The sequence below is a fragment of the Sprattus sprattus genome (genome assembly GCF_963457725.1).
Source record: "Sprattus sprattus genome assembly, chromosome: 16".
In the NCBI taxonomy this organism is placed as follows: domain Eukaryota; kingdom Metazoa; phylum Chordata; class Actinopteri; order Clupeiformes; family Clupeidae; genus Sprattus; species Sprattus sprattus.
The window spans coordinates 24,877,784-24,902,341 of NC_137914.1; the positions used below are offsets into that span (position 1 = coordinate 24,877,784).

At 39.9% G+C, this 24,558-nt stretch overlaps 1 protein-coding gene across 5 annotated transcripts in view; it reads right to left on the reverse strand.

Annotated features, from left to right (window-relative positions):
* The window catches only part of brpf1 (bromodomain and PHD finger containing, 1), a 69,384-nt gene that overhangs the window by 21,235 nt on the left and 23,591 nt on the right, over nucleotides 1-24,558 (reverse strand). For all 5 annotated transcript variants that reach the window (XM_080854147.1, XM_080854148.1, XM_080854146.1 and 2 more), the window contains 4 exons: nucleotides 15,956-16,090; nucleotides 11,434-11,562; nucleotides 10,866-11,235; nucleotides 9,121-9,405 (listed from right to left, as the gene is read on the reverse strand). In XM_080854147.1, coding sequence (XP_080710273.1) covers nucleotides 9,121-9,405; nucleotides 10,866-11,235; nucleotides 11,434-11,562; nucleotides 15,956-16,090 — 919 coding nt within the window. The remainder of the gene's footprint in view (nucleotides 1-9,120; nucleotides 9,406-10,865; nucleotides 11,236-11,433; nucleotides 11,563-15,955; nucleotides 16,091-24,558) is intronic.

The following is a 24,558-nucleotide window of genomic DNA, read 5'->3' on the forward strand; positions in this document are numbered from 1 at the left end:
CATGCAAAAACCTTGCAAACACTAGTAAAAGCTTGCCAACACACTTACTGGTGTCTTTTGGCAGTTTAGCTGGGAATGTCATGCATGCGACAGCTTTTTTTCTATTTTTGCAGGGGGTACCAGCCTTCTCTTCTCTCTGTGTTGTTACCTTGCCGTGGTGGGGAGGCTTGTGTACTTCCGTGACCCTGGAGGCTATACCGGCGGGGGTTATACCCCTGGCAGGTCTTACCAAGCCGGGCAGGTTTTAGGGTAGAGGTCCGACTAAAGGCAACACCTGGTCCTCCAGGTTGGGGGTTGGGCGTGGGGCTAACAACCCCACCCCATAAAACAATACCTTTTACAGAAATGCAAACAAGAGTAAACCAAGATATCCCACCCCGGAGTGAAGATGGACCTTCGTCAGAAGGATTAATGACGCAGGGTGGTGAAGCCAGTCTGCCGAAAACCATCCTCTCATCTGGTGTAACAACCACCATCGGTACATGGAACGTAAGGACCATGTTCGAAGCTGGAAAGACCGCACAAGTTGCCACCGGGATGAAGAAGTACAACCTTGCCATACTCGGAATTAGTGAATCAAGATGGACGGGTTCTGGACAGAAGAGGCTTGCCACAGGAGAGATGCTGCTGTACTCAAGCCATGAGGAGGACAACGGACACCACACCCAGGGTGTCGCTTTGATGCTGTCCAAGGCTGCTCAGAGAGCACTCATGGGATGGGAGGCACATGGCTCGAGAGCAATAGCAGCTACATTCAAAACAAAGAAGGAAAGAATAAACATGAACATCATTCAGTGCTATGCCCCAGCCAACGATAGTGACGAAGAGAGCATGGACGAATTCTATAGCAGAATACAGACCATCATCCAGAGATACTCAGAAAGAGACATTACCACCTCAACATGTGCCTTGGACGCAGTCCCCACTAAATTCCTTAAGAAAGTATACGATAGCTTGGCCCCATTTGTTTTTAAGATAGTGAACACCTCATTAGAAACAGGTATATTTCCGACTGCTTTTAAAACCGCTGTTGTGAAACCTCTGCTTAAAAAGACGAATCTTGACCACACCATCCTGAGTAACTACAGGCCTATTTCAAACCTACCGTTCCTGAGCAAAGTACTTGAAAAAGTTGTCTGTAATCAACTAAATACTTTCCTCAAAGAAAACAGCATATTGGAAAAGTTCCAATCAGGTTTTAGATCAAATCACAGTACCAAAACAGCCCTTGTAAAAATAGTAAATGACCTCAGACTTGCCACTGATTTAAACAAAGTATCAATCCTTATTCTTTTAGATTTGAGTGCGGCATTTGACACCATTGATCATGACATTTTAATTCACCGCCTTGCAACGTGGGTTGGTCTCTCCGGAAATGTTTTAAATTGGTTTCAAACCTACATCACTGGCAGAGATCTTTATGTTAGTCTAGGAGATAATGTATCAGTTAAACACAAATTGCCTTTTGGGGTGGCCCAGGGAAGCTGCCTTGGTCCTCTGCTCTTTTCCTTATATATGCTCCCATTAGGAAACATCATAACTCAGCATAATGTGAACTTCCACAGCTATGCTGATGACACCCAGCTTTATATTTCTGTGGAACCAACCAACCCAGATGGCTTTTCCTCCCTCACGGCATACCTAACCTCCATTAATCAGTGGATGAGCAAAAACTTCTTGAAGTTGAATGATGACAAAACAGAGGTACTTTTGGTCGGGCCAAAATCAAGTCGAGACACCGTTCTCTGTCATCTTGGGAACTTGGCACATCAAGTCAAACCAAAAGCAACCAGCCTAGGTGTCATCTTACATTCAGAGCTAAGCTTTGAGCCCCATTTTAGTAAAGTTACCCAGACAGCTTTTTTTCACCTGAGAAATATTGCCAAAATACGCCCCTTTTTAATGCGACAAGATGCAGAAAAATTAATCCATGCTTTTATCACCAGTAGGTTAGACTACTGCAACGCTTTATTTACTGGTCTTCCAAAAAAACATATCAAGAAATTACAACTCATACAGAATTCTGCTGCTAGACTTTTAACAAAGACCAAGAAGAGGGAGCACATCACCCCTGTGTTGGCTGAACTGCACTGGCTCCCTGTCTCCTACAGAATTGATTTTAAGGTCATGTTAATTACTTATAAGGCTCTAAATGGAATAGCACTTTCATACATCTCTGAGCTTTTAAAACCCTATCAAACACAAAGGAACCTTAGATCTACAAATGCCAATATGTTAGCTGTACCCAAAGTTCTCCACAAGCAAAGCGGAGAAGCTGCCTTTGCCTATTATGCACCAAAGCTATGGAACACCCTACCTTTGTACGTGAAGCAGGCAAGCTCAGTGGGTATCTTTAAAAAACACCTGAAAACATTTTTATATATGAGAGCATTTAGCAAGACCTGATTGTGTTTATCTTTTAAATCCTTTTATATTTATTTTTTTATTTATTTTGTATCTCTTATACTTTTTTTTTTTTTTTTCTCTTTTATATCTTTTATTGTGTGACGTGCCCCTGATTGTTTTAGATGTTTTGAATCTTTACATATTTGAAATGTGTGAAATGTTACTGCTTGTGTTGGATTCTTTTATTTTGTGAATGCTCCTGATTCTGTCTCTATGTAAAGCACTTTGAGCTGCATTTTTTTGTATGAAAGGTGCTATACAAATAATAACTACTTATTGGCCGAGAGTGAGGTCATGCAGGTAAATATCAGACAGAGGCCGTAAGGTATCGACCGAGCGATAGCGAGGTTGATGCTGCGGGGCCGAAGTCTGATATACCTGCATGATCGAACGGTCGAGGTTAGTAAGTTGTTTATTATATGGCATTTAAGCGCTTTTCATTTTGAAAATAAATGGTAATTGTAAATAGAAAACATGTCGTTTTGTTCAGCTCTCAAGTCTTCTCACGACAAAGTGTTTCAGGTGTTGCCTAGCAAACAATGACTTGCTAACTTCAAGTTACAATGATCAATAGAAAACGGACAACAGGGCTCAGCTTAAATGGCTTTAATTTACAGTTAAACGCAAGGTTTTCAAACTATAGTAGTCTGACTAAGTCAAGTCTTCATCATCACTTTCAATAATACATTTTCGCTGCTTCTGAAGTCCTATAAAGTATTACCCGATATCAAAATGTTCGCGAATTCTGTCAACTGTCATGTTACCACGACATTCAACTGGTTTCCTGTTCTCAGATAATTTCATAATAGGATTCCTGATTCTATCAATACATGCTCAGGGCTGTTGATATATCCCTAATTTTTAAGGATGTAATGTTTAGTACTTGGTACATGGTATCACTCATTTTTAAGATTGATGGGGTGTGCAATAAGAATACTTATCAGACCGCAGACCGGCTAGAACGTCAATGCGCGGCTGGCATGACTACACATTAGCCAATCAGAATGCTCGTACTGTCGTTGCCATATAATAAAGCTTTATTATTATTATTATTATTATCTTAATGGGAGACCTTAATGCGAAAATAGGAAGTAACAACAGAGGCTCTGAGAGGATAATGGGGCAGCATGGTCTAGGCGAGATGAACGAAAATGGAGAGAGATTCGCAGAACTATGTGCAAATAACAACCTTGTCATCGGAGGAAGTGTCTTCTCCCACAGGCGAGTACACAAAGCCACATGGGTATCACCGGATCTCTCCACTGAGAACCAAATAGACCATGTATGTGTCACAAAAAAGTTTAGGAGGTCCCTCTTAGATGTACGAGTCAGAAGAGGAGCTGACGTAGCATCAGACCGTCATCTTCTCATTGCCAAAGTCCAATAAAATTTGAGGAGAAACTGGACAAGTGAGAAGAACCAGAGAAAGAAATTCAATACAGCACTTTTAAGAGATCCAGCAGCAGCAGAAAAATTCAAGATCGAACTAAAGAACAAGTTTCATGCCCTGCAAGAGCTAGATGAAGAAGGTGAGGAAAGAAACATAGATGGGATGTGGAAGGTAGTAAAGGAAGCCGTAATTACAACCTGCAATATAGCACTGGGACCACAGAAATATAACCACAAGGCTTGGATATCAGCAGAGTCAATAAAGAAGGTGAAGGAGAGGAAAGTTTAGGAGGTCCCTCTTAGATGTACGAGTCAGAAGAGGAGCTGACGTAGCATCAGACCACCATCTTCTCATTGCCAAAGTCCAAATAAAGTTGAGGAGAAACTGGACAGGTGAGAAGAACCAGAGAAAGAAATTCAATACAGCACTTTTAAGAGATCCAGCAGCAGCAGAAAAATTCAAGATCGAACTAAAGAACAAGTTTCATGCCCTGCAAGAGCTAGATGAAGAAGGTGAGGAAAGAAACATAGACGGGATGTGGAAGGTAGTAAAGGAAGCCGTAATTACAACCTGCAATATAGCACTGGGACCACAGAAATATAACCACAAGGCTTGGATATCAGCAGAGTCAATAAAGAAGGTGAAGGAGAGGGAAGCAAATAAGAACGTGAAAAAAAGCTTGAAGACCGACAAGAGGAACTACATAGAGGCCCTTGCATTAGAAGCAGAAGAAGCAGCTAGACATGGGAATCTGAAGGCCCTGTATGACACCACCAAAAAGTTGGCAGGAAAGACCAGTAAACCTCAAAGACCAGTAAAGGACAAAGAGGGAAGGCCAATAATGGGGGAGGCAGGACAGAAGAAAAGATGGTTGGAACATTTCGAGGAACTTCTCAACAGATCAGCCCCACAAGACCCTACACACATCCAACAAGCAGACAGGGATCTGCCAATAGACCTCAGCGTACCAAGAAGGGAGGAGATCAGGAAAGCCATTAAAAAACTTAGAAACGGCAAGGCTGCAGGACCTCTCTCATACCCAGCAGCAGATGCAGGAAAAAACCAGCACCATCGCAACCAACTCTGCTCGCCTCGGTCTCAACATCCACAGAGGGAAGAGCAAAGTCATGAGGGTCAACTCTGCCAACACTGCACCCATCATGCTGGAAGGCGAAGCTCTGGAGGAGATTGAGGAGTTCACCTACCTTGGCAGCATTGTCAACAAGAAGGGTGGATCAGATGCAGATGTGAGAGTCAGAATTTGCAAGGCCAGAGTTGCGTACCTCCAACTAAAAAACATCTGGAGCGCAAAAGACCTGGCCATCACAACAAAGATCAAAATCTTTAAAAGCAATGTGAAGTCAGTCCTTCTCTACGGTGCTGAGACATGGAGGACTACAGTGAATTAGGGATGGGCATAATTCATCGACGATCGATTAATTGATCATTAAGAATTTCGTCGATGACATTATTTTTTCATCGATAAAACTAATGCACGTTCTGTTGCGTAGTGTGAGTCTTGAAGGAATGCAATGGATTTTGCTATGTGGCAGCAATTAGAATTTTACCAAACAAGGGCAATGTTTGAAAAAACGCCACAGGCCTACTCAGTTACCTGCAAGTTTCCGTGTCTTTCAAAAGTAAACATGAAGAGGTCACGGCGTGTAGCGTGGGACCACTTTGATTCAAAAAAATGACTTAGTTCATTGACAACACTGCGAAGCTGTAAAAGTACAACTCGGCCACAACTCAAATGATGTACCACTTGAACAACGCACATCCGACCATGGTTAGTGACAGTACACAACTAAGTAGCCTAAATATTAAACATTTGGAACCCACCATATTTATCAGCACTGTTGGAAATAGCTTGCCATCCTACCAGCCTCCATCACTTAGCTTACCGTGGCTAAGTTAGCATCCCTACCTAACCTAGGATTGCTGGCGAACTTGGCTTGAAGGATTCCAAAAGGTAGCCAAGCTAGCTAACTGGTTGTTTTAAAAACGTGTGCTTTAACAGTAAGTTAATAGTTTTCAATACCTTCCAGGGTTATTGTTTCTGGTTAGAAAACCGGGGAATGACATGAAATTGGCACTGGTCAAGAATCATCTTAAAAGTTAATTTGTCAACCCAAAAGCCATGGCGTGGATGGGGACAAGCACTATATCTGTCAGTGTCAGTTATTCTTTTTGGAGTAATTTCTCAGCGATATCCTCCAGATGAAGGCAAAAGGGACTGCAATATGCAGTAGAATACCTGTGCCCCAACCAAAGTAACATCAGCACCTTAAATGACTATAGACCTGTGGCGCTCACTCCCATCATGGCCAAGTGCTTTGAGAGGCTGGTTGCGAAACGCGTTAAGCTGCCCTCCCTCGCTCCCTGGACCAGCATCAGTATGCTTACAGGAACACAGGTCCACTGAGGACGCTATCGTCACAGCCCTCCATTCAACGCTGACACACCTGGACAAGAAGGAGACATATGTGAGACTACTCTTCATAGATTACAGCTCGGCTTTTAATACCATCGTCCCCAACCGGCTGATCACCAAACTCCTTGATCTGGGCCTCAGCTACAGCCTGTGTATGTGGATAAAGAATTTCCTAACAGATCGCCCGCAGACAGTGAGACTGGGTCCTCACCAATCCTCAAGCATGTCCCTCAGCACTGGAGCTCCACAAGGCTGTGTATTGAGTCCCCTGCTCTACTCCGTTTACACATATGACTGCACCAACACCCATCCTTCAAATACTGTGATCAAATTTGCAGGTGACACCACTGTGGTAGGACAAATCATGTGCCTACAGAGACGGAGTTGACAGACTGACAGGATGGTTTCAAGAAAACAACCTGACCCTGAATGTCAGAAAGACAAAATAAATCATAGTCGACTTCAGACAGCAAAAGGCGAACCCTCAACCCCTCATCATCAACGGTGAGAAAGTAGAGAGGACCTCCTGCTTTAAGTTCCTAGGGGTTATGCTCTCAGAGGACCTGAAATGGGTGATGAACACAACTGCCACAGTCAAGAAGGCACAGCAGCGGCTCTACTTCTTGCAAAAACTAAAGAGAAACAACCTGTCTCCCGAGCTGCTTAAGTCTTTTTACCACTGTCAAATTGAAAGTGTGACCACTGCATGGTACGTCAACTGCACAGACAAGGACAGGAAATCCTGCAGTCTGGTCATAAGGTCTGCTGAGAGAATAGTTGGACTTCCACTTCCTCCCCTGGATGACATCTTTAGGACACGCTGCCTCCGCCGAGCATGTGACATTTTGAATGATGAGACTCACCCCGCAAACCATCTCTTCACCCTGCTACCCTCTGGCAGGCGCTACCGGGCCACTACAGCCCGCACCTCCAGACTGCAGAACAGTTTCATCCCCAGGGTCATCACAGAACTAAATAATCACACAACCCTCCTACCCTCCACCCAGCACAACTGCACTTTTTTAGTGGTTGCACGAACAAATTCCGTTGTGTATCTAATGCACAATGACAAATAAAGTCTATTCTATTCTAGAAGGAATACAAAACGTTAAGATCAACAACGAAGGGGACACTACAAAGAAGCAAAAGCATACAAGTCTTAATCAAAAAATGAGAAACTCCGCGACTTCTTCATGAAATGCAACCAGCACAACCTTGTAAACCAGTCATGTTTTTGCACCACTGCGTAAGTTCTGTATATAATACATAATATAGGATGGTGACAATCTAGAGTACAGTACACTTACGTAGCAGTGTGGAGCAAGATAGCTGCTAGTAACGTTATTGTTCAAGGAATGTGTGTGCATGTTGCTGAAAGTATTTTACAGTCACTGTAACTTGCTTGTAAAATGATGATCCTGATGTAATGCTATGGCTTTGTATCAGATCGCCAGGTTAAGGCTCTCGGGTTGTGCCTTATGCATACCTTCGGATACTCAGGAGTAGGTTGCCCATTCACAAAATGCTACAAAGATTAAAATAAAATAAAGTTCATAATAGCCATAATATCCATAATTGGATAAAAGTTTCTGCTACATACCTGGGCTTTACCTTTACCGTTTATTATACTTAGCTTAGCAACCACCCTGATTTCCATAGTGATACCCTAACAACCACCTCAACTGGCATACCAACACCTTTGAAACTGCCATGACTACTATAATGACACCCTAGCAACCACATTAGATAGATTGAAACTGAGACATTTAAGATAGGGAAGTATACTGCAGCTTTGAGTAGTCTCACTCAGAACTCAACAGAGAAGCAGTTCTCGGGAAGGAATTGATCTAGGGCCTGGTAGTTAGAGCCTTGAGACACTTGTATTTGCTGTGCTTCTGTAGTTATTCGATAATAACCAATAACTTATTAACTGAAAAATAAAGAACCACTTGGCCTATTACAACATTTGCAACCTATCCATGTTTTTTAAGATTCTTCAAACACCGTCTGATGCCTGTGCTGTGTGTTGACATGCACACTGCAGCTCCTGTAATTGATATGCTTGCTTGCATGCAGCGTTGTTGAAGTGGAATGGCAGGGAAGAGAGGGAGGGGGCATGTGGTGTGCCGTTGGAGGCCTAATGCAAACGATGGGGGATATTTTTGACTCAAATTCCATAATGACAAGTGAGTAAACACCGTTTTTACAGTTTCCATTAAGCAAGGCAGACAATGTATTAAACCTAATAAGAATGTAGGTTATAGGATAAACTATTTTACATGTTACAGGATTTTGAAAACAACATAAGTGTAAACGTTTTCTACTTCATACTAAAGCAGAGGGTCCACTGTCATAGGCTCAAGGTCAGGCGTACAACAGTACCGCTGCTGAAAAAAATCCTACGGGAAACTGAAGTGCATACTACACTATTTTAACTGAAGTGCATACTACGTATTTTAACTGAAGTGCTTACTACACTAGTTAAACTGAAGTGCATACTACTCTAAATAAACTGAAGTGCATACTACTCTATTTAAACTGAAGTGCTTACTACACTATTTAAACTGAAGTGCTTACTTCACTATTTAAACTGAAGTGCATACTACTCTATTTAAACTGAAGTGCATACTTCACTTTTTAAACTGAAGTGCATACTACACTATTTTAACTGAAGTGCATACTACGTATTTTAACTGAAGTGCTTACTACACTAGTTAAACTGAAGTGCATACTTCACTATTTAAACTGAAGTGCTTACTTCACTATTTAAACTGAAGTGCATACTACTCTATTTAAACTGAAGTGCATACTTCACTTTTTAAACTGAAGTGCTTACTACACTATTTAAAGTGGCTTATAGAGTTTACATTCAGTATACCATGTGTGCTACCTTTCTCTTGGCTGCTGCTTTCCTCATCATCTTGACAGGTGCTTACAGAGACATGATGGGGTAGAGCAGACACTCTGTCCTCCGTAGGCACTCCAGAGCCGTCGCCTCCTTCCCGCTGATGAGCCAGTTTGCGCTTAATGACAGTCATCTCTTTCCGCAGGGCTTTGGCACGCCGGGATCGACCAATACTGTGCTTTCCAGAGCTGACTTCCTCAAAGCGTACTTGCAATATTTGCAACTGCTCCTCTAGAGGCAAGCGCCTGCGATTCTCTGGCAGAAGAAGGTCTAGAACAGGGACATGGAAACATTTTAAGGTCAGATATTTCATATTAAATGACAGATCTATGGGCCCCATAGAAAATAGCAAGCCCATCGGTTATTTATGGTCAGCTAGCATACAGTGCCCTCCACAAATATTGGCACCCCTAGTGAATATGAGCTAAACAGGCTACAAAACAATATGTGTTTGCTGTTAATCCTCTTGGTTTTACACTCAAAATATTCACAAAAATCTTAGTCAAATTATTGAAATGGTGTGAATAAAGAAAGGACTGTCCTAAATGAGTGTGCCAAATTTCATAGCCTTCTAGCACAGTATTGCATTTGAAATATAATATCCCATTGGTAAGTCTGCAGCATGAATCTAATGAGACATGAAACTTGGTGTGAATAAAGAAGGGACTGTCCTTAATGAGTGTGCCAAATTTCACAGCCTTCTAGCACAGTATGGCATTTGAAATGTAATATCCCATTGGTAAGTCTGCAGCAGAACAGAAACTTGCCCTGGAACAATTCATACAGAAAAAATATGTGTTTGCTTTATTACCGATCGTTGTATCGTTGTATAGTATCGTTGGTCTGATTGGTTAAAGACGTGGCAGATTACGTGACTGAAGTGGACCGCTGTTTAGTAGTTCGCCAGACCAACTGAGCAAATGAAATGCAGTGAAGGGGCAGGGAATTCCCAGACAACAGGGACTCCTTAGGAATGAAGCAACGTTAAAACCTTCTGAAATGCCAACCTTATGGGAATTACCGAAAATAATAGTTGCCTCCTTTATCCGTTGATCTGAATCCCTTAACTATAGTCAGGAAATAAATCCAATAGGAGGAAGCCAGATGTGAGTTGACCATTGTATGCAGATGTACTGATGTCATTGGTGTTTATCTTGCCAAATAGGCATCTTTAATGTTTATATTTGAATTTACTTTTTACTTTTTTGTTTGTTTTTTTCCTTTTCCTGACACTGTTACCTTTATTGTGTTGGATGCCTGCTTGTCTAGGAAAATGGGGTGGAGAAAGGTTAATGGGTTGGGGGGGGCGGTCATCCTTGATCTTTGTATCCCTGGAAATCTCTATATCTTTGGGCTATGATCTACACAAAGAAATGGGGTGGGGCAGCGAGGTGAAAGGTTTACAACTGTGTATTTTCATTTGTGATGTCTGTACTACCTGGCTGTTGTAAACCGAAAATCAATAAATACAATGTTAAAAAATGTTTCTATACCTTAATTGCCGGGTTTGGCTTGTGGTACAAAAACAAGGCATTACACACTTGGTTCATGGCTCCCACTCTAAACAGTGAATTGGTATAAAAAGTAAGGGCTCAGGCCATCTTGTGTTTACATTTTAAACATTAGTGTTCTAGCAATCTCTTGATGCTTGGTTCCTTTTTTACAGTAAAATAGCGAGTTAACAGCCAGTGCAAACCCCAACAGCAGGCACTGCTGGCACTGATTCTCACCTTCCTCCATGACTGAAGCCATCCTCTCCTGCTCCCACTCCTGCTCCCGCTCACTGTCTCGCTCTTGCTCACAGTCTTGCTCTCTCTCTGGGCTTGGTTCCCGTGGTAAGTGCAGACCAGATTCATAGTCATACCCAGTATGTTCTGCCTGCCGTCGGGCTTGACGGAGTATAAAGCTGCCAGTCTCACGGAGTCGGAGAGCGGCACGATAAAAGACTGTGTCTTTGGCATTGTACTTAAGACAATTATTGACAATAAGCAGGAAGTCAGCCTCAAAGGTTTGGAAGTTTGGATAGTGATGTCTCTCCAACAATACCCACATGGTCTGGAAATCCATTGGACGCTCAATGTGGTCCAGGTAGTCTGGCACCTAGACAAAATTCAACTAATTAACACACAAACGCACACATATATAAGCAAATACACATGAGCGGACTACAGTGTGTGTGTGTGTGTGTGTGTGTGTGTAGGGGGTTGGGGGTGCATCTGGGTGTGAATGTGTTACTTAGATGACAGACTGCGATGAACAACAACACAAAGTGTCACAGAGCATGTAGATTAGATGTACCTCACTAAGGGGTACTGGTTCAGTGAAGAAGTTGCTTGTGTCACGCTCCTGCAGTTGTTCCAGGGTGCTGCGCAACAAAACTAAGAAGGGAGTCAGCTGCATCTCTAGTGCCAGCTGCTGGATTTTTATCTAGGACAGAAAAAATAAACATTTACTAACCTACCTGAAACAGAAATGAAATGACGGCAGAGATCACTTTGTAAATCATGATGAGGCAAATAGGAAAGAGTAATATAACTTTCAGACCTTATCAATTATGTATCTAAAAGTTGTATCCGATTATTTCTACTGTTTCAAAGGTCTTCTCGTTATTTCTGACATCCCACCGACCCTGTTAAGATTATTGCATTGATTGGTTTAGAATGCCTGAAAAGTTACTGGAATGTGTTAAGCCTTGCACAGGCCTTGTGCACAGAAAGTTGATCAGGAATAAATGGGTTCAACTTTGCTGTCGGAACATCTCCTGGTTGAGGGGCTGATAGATCAGTGTGATCACCGCCCAGGTTCTTCTTAACAGCACAGGAACACAGAACATTTAAAACTCACACATGCTGCTATGCAGTGGTGGGTAGTAACGCGTTACAAGGAACGCAAATGAGTAAAAAAGTAAATTTTTCGGGTAACGAGTACTTTTTGCGTTCTTTTATAAAGTCTGCACTTTTACTCTTACTCGAGTAAATATTTGAACTAGAATTCTACTCTTTACTCTGTTACATTTCCATTGTGCTTTCATTAAAATGAGTATTGTGATAAAAGAACACATATCTTTGTTTACTGGAATACAAGCGCACGGCAACCAGAGGGTAAAAACGGAGAGGTCAGTTAGCTATGCGTTATCGACGCGCCCTCCACAGGTCGCAGCATTGTTGTCATTTCATAGCGTTCAAAAACTCCACATCGAACCTTTGCAAACATGTTCAGGTAAATTGCATTCGTTTTATCTGTACTGCAGCTAGTCCTGGAGATAAATGTTACATCCTTTACCATTTTACAAACTCACATCCTATGCACAAGGCGCAGTGTAAACTCTTGCACATAAAACCAAAGAGTATAGAGCTACTTCTATACTCTCTGATAAAACTCTAGTCAGCTCTGGACGTTTCCATTTAACGTTAGGCTACATTGGCTGCAGTAGTCACGTTAGAATGTTAGCAGCTAGCGTAACGACTAGATGGCCACCATTAAAGTTAGCAGTTTGTTTGACTGACTGAGGCCTCGTTTCCCGATAACGACGTATCTTAACGGCCTACGGGGATTTTGGCGACATCGTAGACTCATCATAGCCGTAAGTGCGGCGTCGGGAAACCGCTCTGCAATATCCCTCTTACGACCGATTTCAAGTCCTTTTTAGCGTTCGGGAAACTAGGCCTGACATAGTTGCCAGCTAACGTCCGAATGCACGTTTGCTATATGCAAGGGCACAAACAAGTAGGCTATACCTAGGCTACAGTATGTTAAAATTATTTATCACATCAATAGCGCTGGTATGGTTAATAAAAAACGGTCTGCGTGTGTGTGTGTATACATCTCTGGAGTTGATCTGATATCAGATCTACAGTGTGTAGTCTAGTCTTGTCTGGTTGGCTCAGCTTTAAGTGTGCGTGTAATAAGGTTTAATGAAAATAAAAGTAATGTATGTGTGATCTATGAGACGTGTAATGAAAAAAAAAATACATGATACAATGAAGCAACTTGTGAAGAAATGTTTCAAGAGTGCATTTCTTCCTGAATACTCATGTTATGTTTTGCATTGATCCAAACACTCCAACACAAAAAAGTAACTTGTAATTTGAGTAACTTTTAAACAGAGTACTTTTTTACTCTCACTCGAGTAACTTTTCCAATTGGAATATTTACTTTTACTCAAGTCGATTTTGAAGGAGGTAATTGTACTTTTACTTGAGCACCAATTTTCAGTACTCTACCCACCACTGCTGCTATGTACTGCCTTCCAAAAGTTCAGAAACACACATAAACCAAATACTTTCCATGATATAGATGTACCCTATTTTGAGATTACTTTGCATTGATAAGTGAAACACAAACTAAGATTTTAAAAACATCATAGATTCATCTGTTTTTAGTGAATTTCAAGCAGAATAAAATGAATTCTGGTCTGGATGCTAAAAGTGTGCAAAGCTGAAATGGCTATATTCCAGTACACTTTTCAAAAATTACTAGTAGATACAGCATACTGGTCAATACACAGACATCAACATATAAAAACACAGACATCAACATATTAAGTTTTTGACTTCCAATTTTTCTATCATGACGGGCAATGATAATTCAAATCATTCAAGTAGTCAGTCACATCAGTCTTTGAGAGCGCTATGGAGGATTGCAGGGATTAAAGCAAAAAAAAAATCATCTGACTGAAAAAAAAAATCGGCACTCACTTTGGGTCGTGGCTGCATACCGCCTTGATATTTGATCTTCATATTATCACGATATTATCACTTACTAGTTCAAAGCTAGGGCATAAAACCAATATTTTTTGCAAGACTTCACCATTCTTGTTAATGGGCTATACATGACAAAACGATTTACTGAAATCCAGGGGCATTTAAAGAAAAAATGGGGGCACTTTTAGAAACTTGTGAAATAACATTTAGGCCTAACCTTTGTTCAAAATAATAAACACACTTATGTAGGCTTACAGTATATGAACAATTGTCATCAAATGGCAATAATAAGACTATTAGCATTAGTCTACATATACAAAGTGTTTTCTTAGATTTTTTGAACAAAAACCAAACAGACAACGTAAATTAGACAATCATATTCAAAAGTATTCTATTATAGTAATAACAACTAATACAATCTTATTAGAGGTAAAAAAAAAAAAAAAAAAACTATTAACAATCGTTTTTTTTCTTTCTTTTTTTTATAATAACACATTATATTTATGGATTTTTGTGTTACCTTTAATCATGTACCTACCATAGTAGGCCTACAGGAAATACAGATTAGACTAGTTAGCTAGCATGCAAGCCAGCCTTTGTAGCCAACGTTAGCTAACTAACATTAAACTAGCTTAACCAAACTAAATCATTTCTAAAAGTATTATTACTAGTTATCATTCAACGTAGGCGATGTGTGTCGCTTGGTGTTTGGTGACGAAATGCCATGTATTTCTGAATGTTTTTGCTCCCCTTGATGGAGTCAGCAGAAGAATGTACCTGTGCTGGATTGACAAGGATTTGGGCAACTCGTTGTCCACAATTCCGACATGCCTTGAAAACAAAACCGGGTCTTTTTCTCTTCGTCATCGTCTTCCTCCACCCAGTCAATCTAGCTTTCATTTTTGACAGTCGCTGGGTGTATGAATTTTATATTTTAGAACCTGAGCTGGTGACAGAGACTGCGCTGATCCTCATTTCTCCTCACTCTCGCACTCACAGCCAGGTCTGATTAGGAAGCGGCGAAGCGCTCCAAATATTTTTTGTTAGAACGTTCATTTCTTCACGCAACAATCAGTCAATGCGAAAATCAAAACATTAAATGGCAACTGACCGGGTCATAGGCTACGATGTTTTTGGCAAGTTCATTAAATTATTATTACAGAAAATTATAATTTACTCTTATACATTTTAGGGGCAAAATTACATTTCTTAGGGGCAGTTTTGCCCTTTGCCCTCGTGTATTTCCGACGCTGCAAATCATATCAGTGCCCCCCCCTCCCTATTTTGTTTCTCTTCGGATCTGCATCGATCTCATTTTTGGCCTTATGCGAGCCGAGTTGACGGAAATCCGTCATAGCGACGGAAAACTTTAATCCATGGGATTGTCGACATGACAACATGGAGAATAAATCAAATCAATTGTCAGCTGGGACTTCGGGGGAGGCTTCTACCAGTAAGTGACACCTACGTGGTTACCCAAGGCAGATAGGTTGGTGAGGTCAAGACACACAAAGCCGATCTTATCACTTGCAAACCATATAAAAACCATACTCTTGGAGAGCAATATGGAGGATTGATCGATTCATTGCATCTATACTCTTTGAGAGCGCTATGGAGGATTGATCGATTCATTGCATCTATACTCTTTGAGAGCGCTATGGAAGATTGATCGATTCATTGCATCTATACTCTTTGAGAGCGCTATGTAGGATTCATTGCATCTATACTCTTTGAGAGCGCTATGGAGGATTGATCGATTCTTTGCATCTATACTCTTTGAGAGTGCTATGGAAGATTGATCGATTCATTGCATCTATACTCTTTAAGAGCGCTATGGGGGATTAATTACATCTATACTCTTTGAGAGCGCTATGGAGGATTGATCGATTCATTGCATCTATACTCTTTGAGAGCGCTATGTAGGATTCATTGCATCTATACTCTTTGAGAGTGCCATGGAGGATTGTCGACATGACAACATTGGAATAACAAATCAAATCAATTGTCAGCTGGAACTTCGGGGAGGCTTCTACCAGTTAACTACACCTACGTGGTTACCCATGCAGATAGGTTGACTGAACTCTTAATAACTGACACACAAGTGAAAAAATTCTTACCGTTTCTCTCTTTAGCTTCTCTCTCTTGCGAATCAGTTCTACAAGTAGTCTGGCTCTCTCCAGGTCATGTCTTAATCTCTGCCAAGCCTTCAACTGTTCCTTCAGAGCAGCATGCTTGTCTTCACTATCTAGTCTCTGTGGACACATAAATACATGTATGAACCAATCAGTGAGACAATGGAAAGGCTCCAAACCATATTAACACACTTTATAAAAAAGCTTTTCTTTCCGAACCAGTTTTGTGGATGAAAACACACACTTCACCCTATATTTTCTGAACAGCTCACGAGTAAGATATGCACCGAATTATATCATACCTGTAATCTTCAAGAACCTGGAAACAGGCAGGGAAAAATCACACACCATGGTAACATCGTTTTTGAACGCCTACCCTACGCCAACGCTACAGACGCCAACGCTACAGAGCACCATGCATCGGAGCAGAACAACGGCTGACCAGTTATCTGCTGTGTCATAGGTGCATGTTTCTATTTTCATATATTTTATATTTTCATTACACCTTGTTTCATTTCACATACTGAACAAATACACAGACATTGTCATTCAAATTTATTTGACGTTTTTTCTGCACTGTCTGCAACACACACTTGCACTTCATGTACATTTTATATGTTTATTGTTTATATAGACTTATTTCATATTGTTTATATTTCATCTTATTTATGTTTGTATGTTTGTTGTGTCTTAAAATATTGCTCAAGAGTCATCAACATCCGCAGCAAACAATCTTGTGTCAACATAGGCTTACTTGATAGCCATATGGCATCATAAAAAGCTAATTATCACAGAATTATCTACTAGACACCCTACACAGAAGACGGTGTTAGGATGGAATAAAGGGTAGAAAAAAAAGGGTGCCTAAATATGTTTTATGGCAATTTACTAAAGATTGGTGGCGGTATGGCATTACTTTTCACAGCTTCGCCACTCATTTTGACAAGCTGTCACAGATGAATCATTTTAAAAATTGAAAATCTTATTTGTTATTGCAGCTCCTTCAGTTGTCAAATTGCGCATTTTATTTTGTTGTGCCTCAAGATCTGGTCTGATGAAAAGATGAAATGAAATGAATCTACCAGTTTGGTGTTTATGAAGTTTGTGGTAATTATGAAGTTATTATATATACACATTTATAAAACAATTGGGTTCTATCGCGTTATTTAGCCGTTTCTGATTGGACGAGAGACGTTCCATGCTGTAGATTATCCGAGAACAACCCAACGGGGACTTTTCACATCTAATAATAAATCACTCCGCGATGAAATATTCAATAGCGCATTGATGATAACCGTTAATTCAAAAGACGTTGACAATGGAACTATTTTTTGTTGCAGAGAAACAATGGCGAGATAACCCATTTTTAATCAATAACTTCGTGTTGAAATGTTAATTTGTTGACTGTAGAATTGTTTTATAAAAAGCAATATAGCACTCGTGGGAATGGGGTAGTTAAGGGATAATCCCACGTGTGTTGTTGCCTACGCCACTCAGCCTCGGTGGCTACGGCCGAACACCACCCGTGGGATTATCCCTTACCTACCGCACTCCCACTCGTGCTATATTGCTTAAATATACATTTAAAAATAACTTCCATAACCCTCACATATGCGCACAAAAACCCAAACTGGGAACATGGACTGACCAATATCTCAAAAGGTTGAGTTTTACCTACCATATAAAGGCTTACGTGGTGCCTAAATGATTTTGCTTAGAAAACCCCTACATTTTCATATAAAAAAAAGCAGTTCCAAAATGCAGTTGAGAGCATCCTTTGTTACGGTAACACTAACCTTGGGTGAAAGTGAGGTAACTTAACAGACTAATTTAGCTAGTGACTGAAACAAACACAAACCAGAAAGCCAATTTTACTCATAAAATGAATCTCAATAGAGTGTATAAGTGACTCGTCAAAATGCTAACACCAAAAACTACAAACGTTCAATCGACTTCCTCACTATCGTTTTTAAGAAAATTTTAATTATTTTGAATTTGTCTGCAACAAAGTAAGAAGAAACTCCAATGAAAGTCATAAAGAAGACTTCAAGTTTGCGTGCCTCACTGAGGTGATTTCTATTAGCTGGCTGAATATTTCTGTAATAACATAAAATGCATTCCGCATGGTGATAATCATTATAGGTCTTAATGAACTCACAGGAAGAGATGACTGGTGGAATCAAGGCTAACATGAAAGAGCATGTGAGCAGGGCACAGACTTGTAGTCTTTTTATGAAACGAAAGGAGCCATTTCAAAATTTTAAAAGAAGCCAAAAAAATTGCTTGAAATGTTCACAGTAAGTAGACCCTTTCTTGTCCATGTGTTACATATGAACAGTTAATTAGGTAGCTTCTTCATTTTGTTGAAATATTATAAATGTGATAAACATTTTTAATGAGTAAGCGTTTTTTGATTTCTTGAATCTGCTAATTTGATAGACATATCATGAATAAGATCAAATACCTAGGCCCCAGCCTTGTCACAGTCCATTGTGTTGCACATAGCATCAACCACAACATGGTGGATTGCATGAAGGACCAGAAAGGTGTCCCACACTTGGTGATGTATGAGCAAACTATTAACCACGACCTTCTGGTTCCATCAAGGCTCAAGTAATTGTACAGCTAGCATGAGAGCGATGGAAGAGATTTTTGTGGTCCCTCAGCTCAAACTACAGGTATTAAAATGACTTGACCTAGCACTGTGCAAAATCAGTGCACTGCAAGATACAAGATAAATGAAACATGAATGTTAAAACAACTTTCTGAATGGCATCCTCATTGTGGCTGATCATTTCAGTACCAACTAGACTAGTGCAATGTTTTCCTGTCCGGATGTAGCAACAACTCACTAAAGAGTAGGGATGGGTATTGTTTAGGTTTTTTCCAAAACCGGTGCTTAACCAATACTCTTTCTTGTTTAAAATAACACAAAACGACGATTGACAAATTAAAGAAAGGCTTTTTTTATTGCCAAGGCAAAAAAAAAAACCTCAAATTGAACAATATTATTGAAGTATATTAATTGTTTAAGGTATACTATAAATATAAATAAATACAAAACACTTGGCTTCAAACCTTTTAACTTCAAACTATGAACAATATATTAACTGTTAACAACAGTTTACAGTATACTTAAATAAAAATAAATAAATAAATACAAAACACTCTGTACACACACTAGCTTTAAACTTCAGTAATTCTTTTGCAGAAATATGAGCATATTTACCTTCAGAGTCAAAAATGTATTATTTAGTCTGCATTTATTTCGTGAAAATTCACAATTTTCTGATTTGTTATACCTATCTTGTTATTTGAACCCACTGGTTACGTGAATTTGTACTGCCCCTTTAAGAGATTAGGTTAAGGGCTTCCGTAATCTCTGTTTAGTGTTCAGTATGCGATTTCTGATCTGCCTTTGCCTCTTGTCTTCTCTCCCCCCTTTACACGCATTTTTTGTTGCATTTCCTGCACGTCGCGTTGTTTGAGTTTTTTGTGCGAAATACAGCCACACTATTGACCGTTTACCTTTCAGCATTTTCTCTGTTATACTGATGGCTAGCTCTGTTTGTACTTGCTCTGTGAAATGCTGCCTGCTCTTCGCTGTCATTAGACTGTTACTATGTAATCACCTATGAGCGTGAGCGACACAGGCCAAAGTTTACATTGGGAGATGGGTCAGTTTTATATGTGCCCCACGAAATCTGCTAGAAACCCAGACAGATCTAAGCCACTAACGTTACTGCTCGTTAGCTGTCGCTAGTTTTGTACTGGTTTGGAACCACCCTTCTTGTTTCATGTTGCAGCCTGAAATAATTCCTGTTTGTAAGACAACATTTTATGGAAGTTTTGTTCATTTAGCTGCATGATTTGTTACTGTTTTAATTTCAATCGGCTCAGGCACAGAAAGGAAGCACTGAAATCTGCGTTGCATTTCGATCCGGGTAGGTACCGGCTGTATTGGGACCGGTGCCATATTGGAACCGGTTCTTGGTACCCAACCCTACTAAAGAGCCTCCAACTAATACAGAATGTTGCTGTTACTCCTCTAAGATACAAAGCTCTAAATGGACTAGTTCCCAGGATGCAGGTCTTCTTGTTATTCCAAATAAAATCAAAAAGCACATAAGGAGGTAGAGCCTTCTGCTAACGAGCCCCTCTCCTGTGGAACAATCGTCCTGTCTCCAGCCTAGAAGTGGACACCTGTTGAATCGCTTAGTCTAGACTAGACTAGGAATAATGCATCAAGATCCGACACCCGACGCATTATATCATATTGTGCTCTGTCAGTGATACTAATGAAGCAGCCATATTATTAGTCGTCCTCTATGGGTGCCTAATGGGGCACAGACTCAGAGGAAGGCCTGGTTCACAAACTGTATTCCCACTAGGCGGTTCTACAACCACTACTTTGAATGCTGGCTCTGTCTATTTTTCTCTTTCCATTTTTCATCAATGTTATGCATATATGAGCGAGCAATGCTATGACTGCCTTAAGGTTTGCCTAAGCCTGCAAGAAGGGTGTGTGTGTGTGCAAATCTCTAGAGTTGTGTTTTCTTTCTTTAGTCAAAAATGCACAGCCTTTGCAGTGGCTTGTGTCCCAAGAACTCTACCCTCAGCAAAGTCTGACAGCCTGTTGTGTTCAGACTACAGATGTTGAGAGGCTGTTCTCAGCCCTAAAATTGGTAAGGAGTTGAGAACTACAGGATAAAAGAAGAAGCTACTATAACACTTGAGATATAAAACTATAGTGGTGTGGTATATTCAGGGCTGGATTGTTTAAAACAGTTTAATGTTTAGGTCAAAGGGTCAAGAGCCCACTGAGAAACGGGCTGACTGACTAATTCAAGAAATTCACTCTCTCTCATATGTCATGAAAATTCCAGTATTTTCTACAGCCATTTGTCAATTATGGGAGCATGATCATGTCATGCTTGAATGCAGAAATACGTGACACCTTGAATCTGCTTACATTGATATACAGAGAATACCACTATACACTGTGCAAGATAATAGGACAGACATTTTAAATACATGCGATTATACATGCCAAGTAGAAAATCCAGTTCTTCTCTATCAATCTCATTACGGTAACGATATTCTTCCCTCAGCTTCCGTGATTTGCTTTTCATAACATGAGTTCTGTGTGCCAGTAGTAACAGCTATAGTAGTCTTAGCTTCTCAATTCATCTAGTAGGCTAGTGCTGCTGCTGGCGTTTCCTGTTAACTTTATTAGCTGGTTGGCTAAGCACTTGACTTGCAGGAGACCTTTTTTTTTTCGAACTGCCTCAAAAAGTAATTACTAAGACTTGTTGTGGGATGTGTAATTGTGAAAGTTGGTGACATATTGTGTTTTACAGGTTAAATTGTAAAAAGAAAACAGCATTTCAATGACAGTCAAATCTCCTTCAGCTGCCATCTTGAGAACCAATTCCTCTATTCAAAAGGGCAATGTCTTGATGCAAGTATGCCCTCTGGTTGCCACTTGAGGCTACTGTTATTGTGAAGAACTGTACTTGAAATATAAATCTTTTTTTGCGCCCCCAGGTTGTCAAATGGGGTAATTGTTGCTGGACTCCCTCGAGGGGGAGTCTTTAGTCATCTCACCAAGTTTGGTGTAGATTCATAAAAGTACTACCTAGAAAAAGCCTAATTTCCTGTTAAGTGACGTTGCCAGTTCTTGTTCTGCAATCACATTCAACCGCAAAATGTCCAGACTCATGATTTCAAACCAAAGATATAAAGAGTTTTTTTTTCTTATAATAGTGCCCACGGTTGATGAAATCTTTCAGGCTTCCTATTCCACTTCCTGGTTGGTGGCTTTGCCACCAATTTGTATTGGCTGTTATATGCGAATGCTTCAATATCAATAATCCATGTGATAACTTCATGGAGGCTCTGTCTGAAGATCATCAAAATGGAGGAAATTGTATGCATGTATATTTTATATAATATATATATATTATGGCTGGGCAAGGTTTAAAAATTTGAATCGCGATTAATCGCATGATTTCCCTGATTAATCACGATTAATCGCATTTGTATACGCAAAATCCGACAATGAATTCAAAAGTAATGTACAGTGCACATTAATGTTATCCTGTTCGTTATGAAAAAGAAAACAAACTGGCCACAAAATCCTGAGCCACAATCATATCATTAAAACAGGCAATTTCTGAGGTAACAGCAGAAACATTTTACTTTCATCAGGAAGCAGCATAACCAGTCTATATTCAGTACCAAATGTTCCTGTTAGAGTGAGAAACCAGAAAACAGTTTGTCAATTCCTAGACCTTGACACTGTTATTTTAAATGTACTGCCATATGAACTAAAGTGCCATTGCATTTGTAGGGCCAATAGTTTTCCGCGAAAACGGAAAACGGACGGAATATGCGGAATGGACCATCTGAAACGGAATGGACCATTGAAAACGGAATTGCAACTTTTCAAACGGAAACATAATTTTGTGCATCAAAATCGCCCAAAACCCCCTGTATTTTACCCTGTAAGACTGAATTTCTTACAAATAAACACAACAACGATCGCAACAATGAACAAACATTAATTAAAACACAAAAGCAGTCAGAAAATGTCACGTCTGCGCTGAACTATGCTCCGGCCACGCCCCCCTTTTCAACGGTTGTCACGTTCATTTGCTCATCTTCCCAATCGCATTAAAAACCAAAAATGTTAAGTCTTCTGTTCTGTTGATGGCTGGCAAACAACAATCTAAGAAGGGCACGTATTATTCACTGAGTTACCAAAGCAGTCTTCTTTATGGGGACTAATTAGCACTGCACTAAATTACATTAACATGAGTTATTTCTACAAAATAACAATTACACAACTAATATTACTAGATTCATATAATAGTGGACAATAACATTATTCTAGGCAACATGGATCTCATTCAAATCTCATCCAGTCGAAATCTTAACAGGATTGAACCCATCTTTATTACAGCGTATCAACATAAGAACAGAACATAGCTAAATCTCCGCTTAGCATGCTAATCACTACTAATAGCACTAGCAGGTAGCCCAAAATTTGGCATTTAAATTTAATACACAATCTATCACAGAAGCAACTTCATGAAAACCCTTACTTTCATTAGGTATGCACATAATGCCTCACATACAGGTCGAACAATGATGATTTAAGCATTGGAAATGTATAAGGCACAGTACGGTCAACTACTTGGCAACAAACTGAACTCGTCACTGTCTTTACTAAGGGAGCTGCAGGCACGCAGACAATGTTGCTAGGCAACATCACTATCATTAACGTGCGGAAAGGCATTTTACGGCTGTTTTTTTTTTAAAGCGGAAAACACGGAATCACTAAAAACGTGACATGGAATTTGCTTTTTTTTGACGCGGAAAACTATTGGCCCTACATTTGTTGTGCAAACACTTAACATCAGCATTTGTATCTAGTAGCAGCTACTACTGAATTATTCCTTGTTTAAACTAGACATGTAATAATTCAAATTATTTTATTATATTAGCAATATTCCTATTTTAAAAGAATACATATATCTCATGTTGCCATTCTGTATGCTGAGTATAATGATTTAACATAAATTACATAAATACCTTGTGCATGTGTGTATTCATTGCACCTATCTATTCTGTTTAATGTTATTCTCATATGAAAACCCATGGTTATTATTATAATTGTTCATAAATTAGCAGTGTCATAACTACATTTCTGACGTTTAGAACAAACCAAACCGCTTAAAAATCGGTTGAAAATTGAGCAAGTTATCGTTATTTAAAAAGTACATGTACCACTACCAACACAATGTTACGTGAGCGAGCTGACTGTGGCAAGATGGCCGCCAAGTGCGGACGTTCAACTCCGTTGGCCGGCAACGCGACGAGACATCTGTAATATAGCTATGGTTTATCCGTTTCCGGTTTTGCGGCAGACTTTTACAAAATAAAAGCCTTTGATCAAAATAAGAAAACCTGCGTTAACGCGAGATAAAATAATTGTCGGCGTTAAATAATTGATGAATTAACGCAAGATTAACGCGTTAACTTGCCCAGCCCTAATATATATATATATTAAATTATCAAGCCTCTGGTTTTAGTGTTTTTCCTCTGAATCCTGAAGAAATGCACTGCACATGTGATGGAGGAATGCACAGTGCAGGGTTGAAATTCAACTGAACTTGCATTTAATCGGGTTGTTTAAACCAACATCATGCTGAAAGATCTAGAATTACTAATATAACTCACTTTCCAGCTAGACAATTTTGTTCCTGTGGACTATAAATACAGTCACCTGTTTGCGTTGTGAACCGATAATGGAAACAACGTGCTTTATCGGACAAGAGGACTTTAGACTTTCATTTGACACATTTTATCATGTCAGGTTAAGAGAGAAATAAAACACCAATCCATTAATTCTGTCAATTTGGTTTACAATAGCTAGCTACATCCTTTGCAAAGAAACACAGCGTGTGCTGCATTCCATCTATCTTTAAAATAGAGTTTTGAATTTGAAGTTGTTATTGCTGAACCTTTCATTTGCATTCATTACTAAAAAAAAAAGCTAAATTTCCAAATTCCTGAGCTTAACT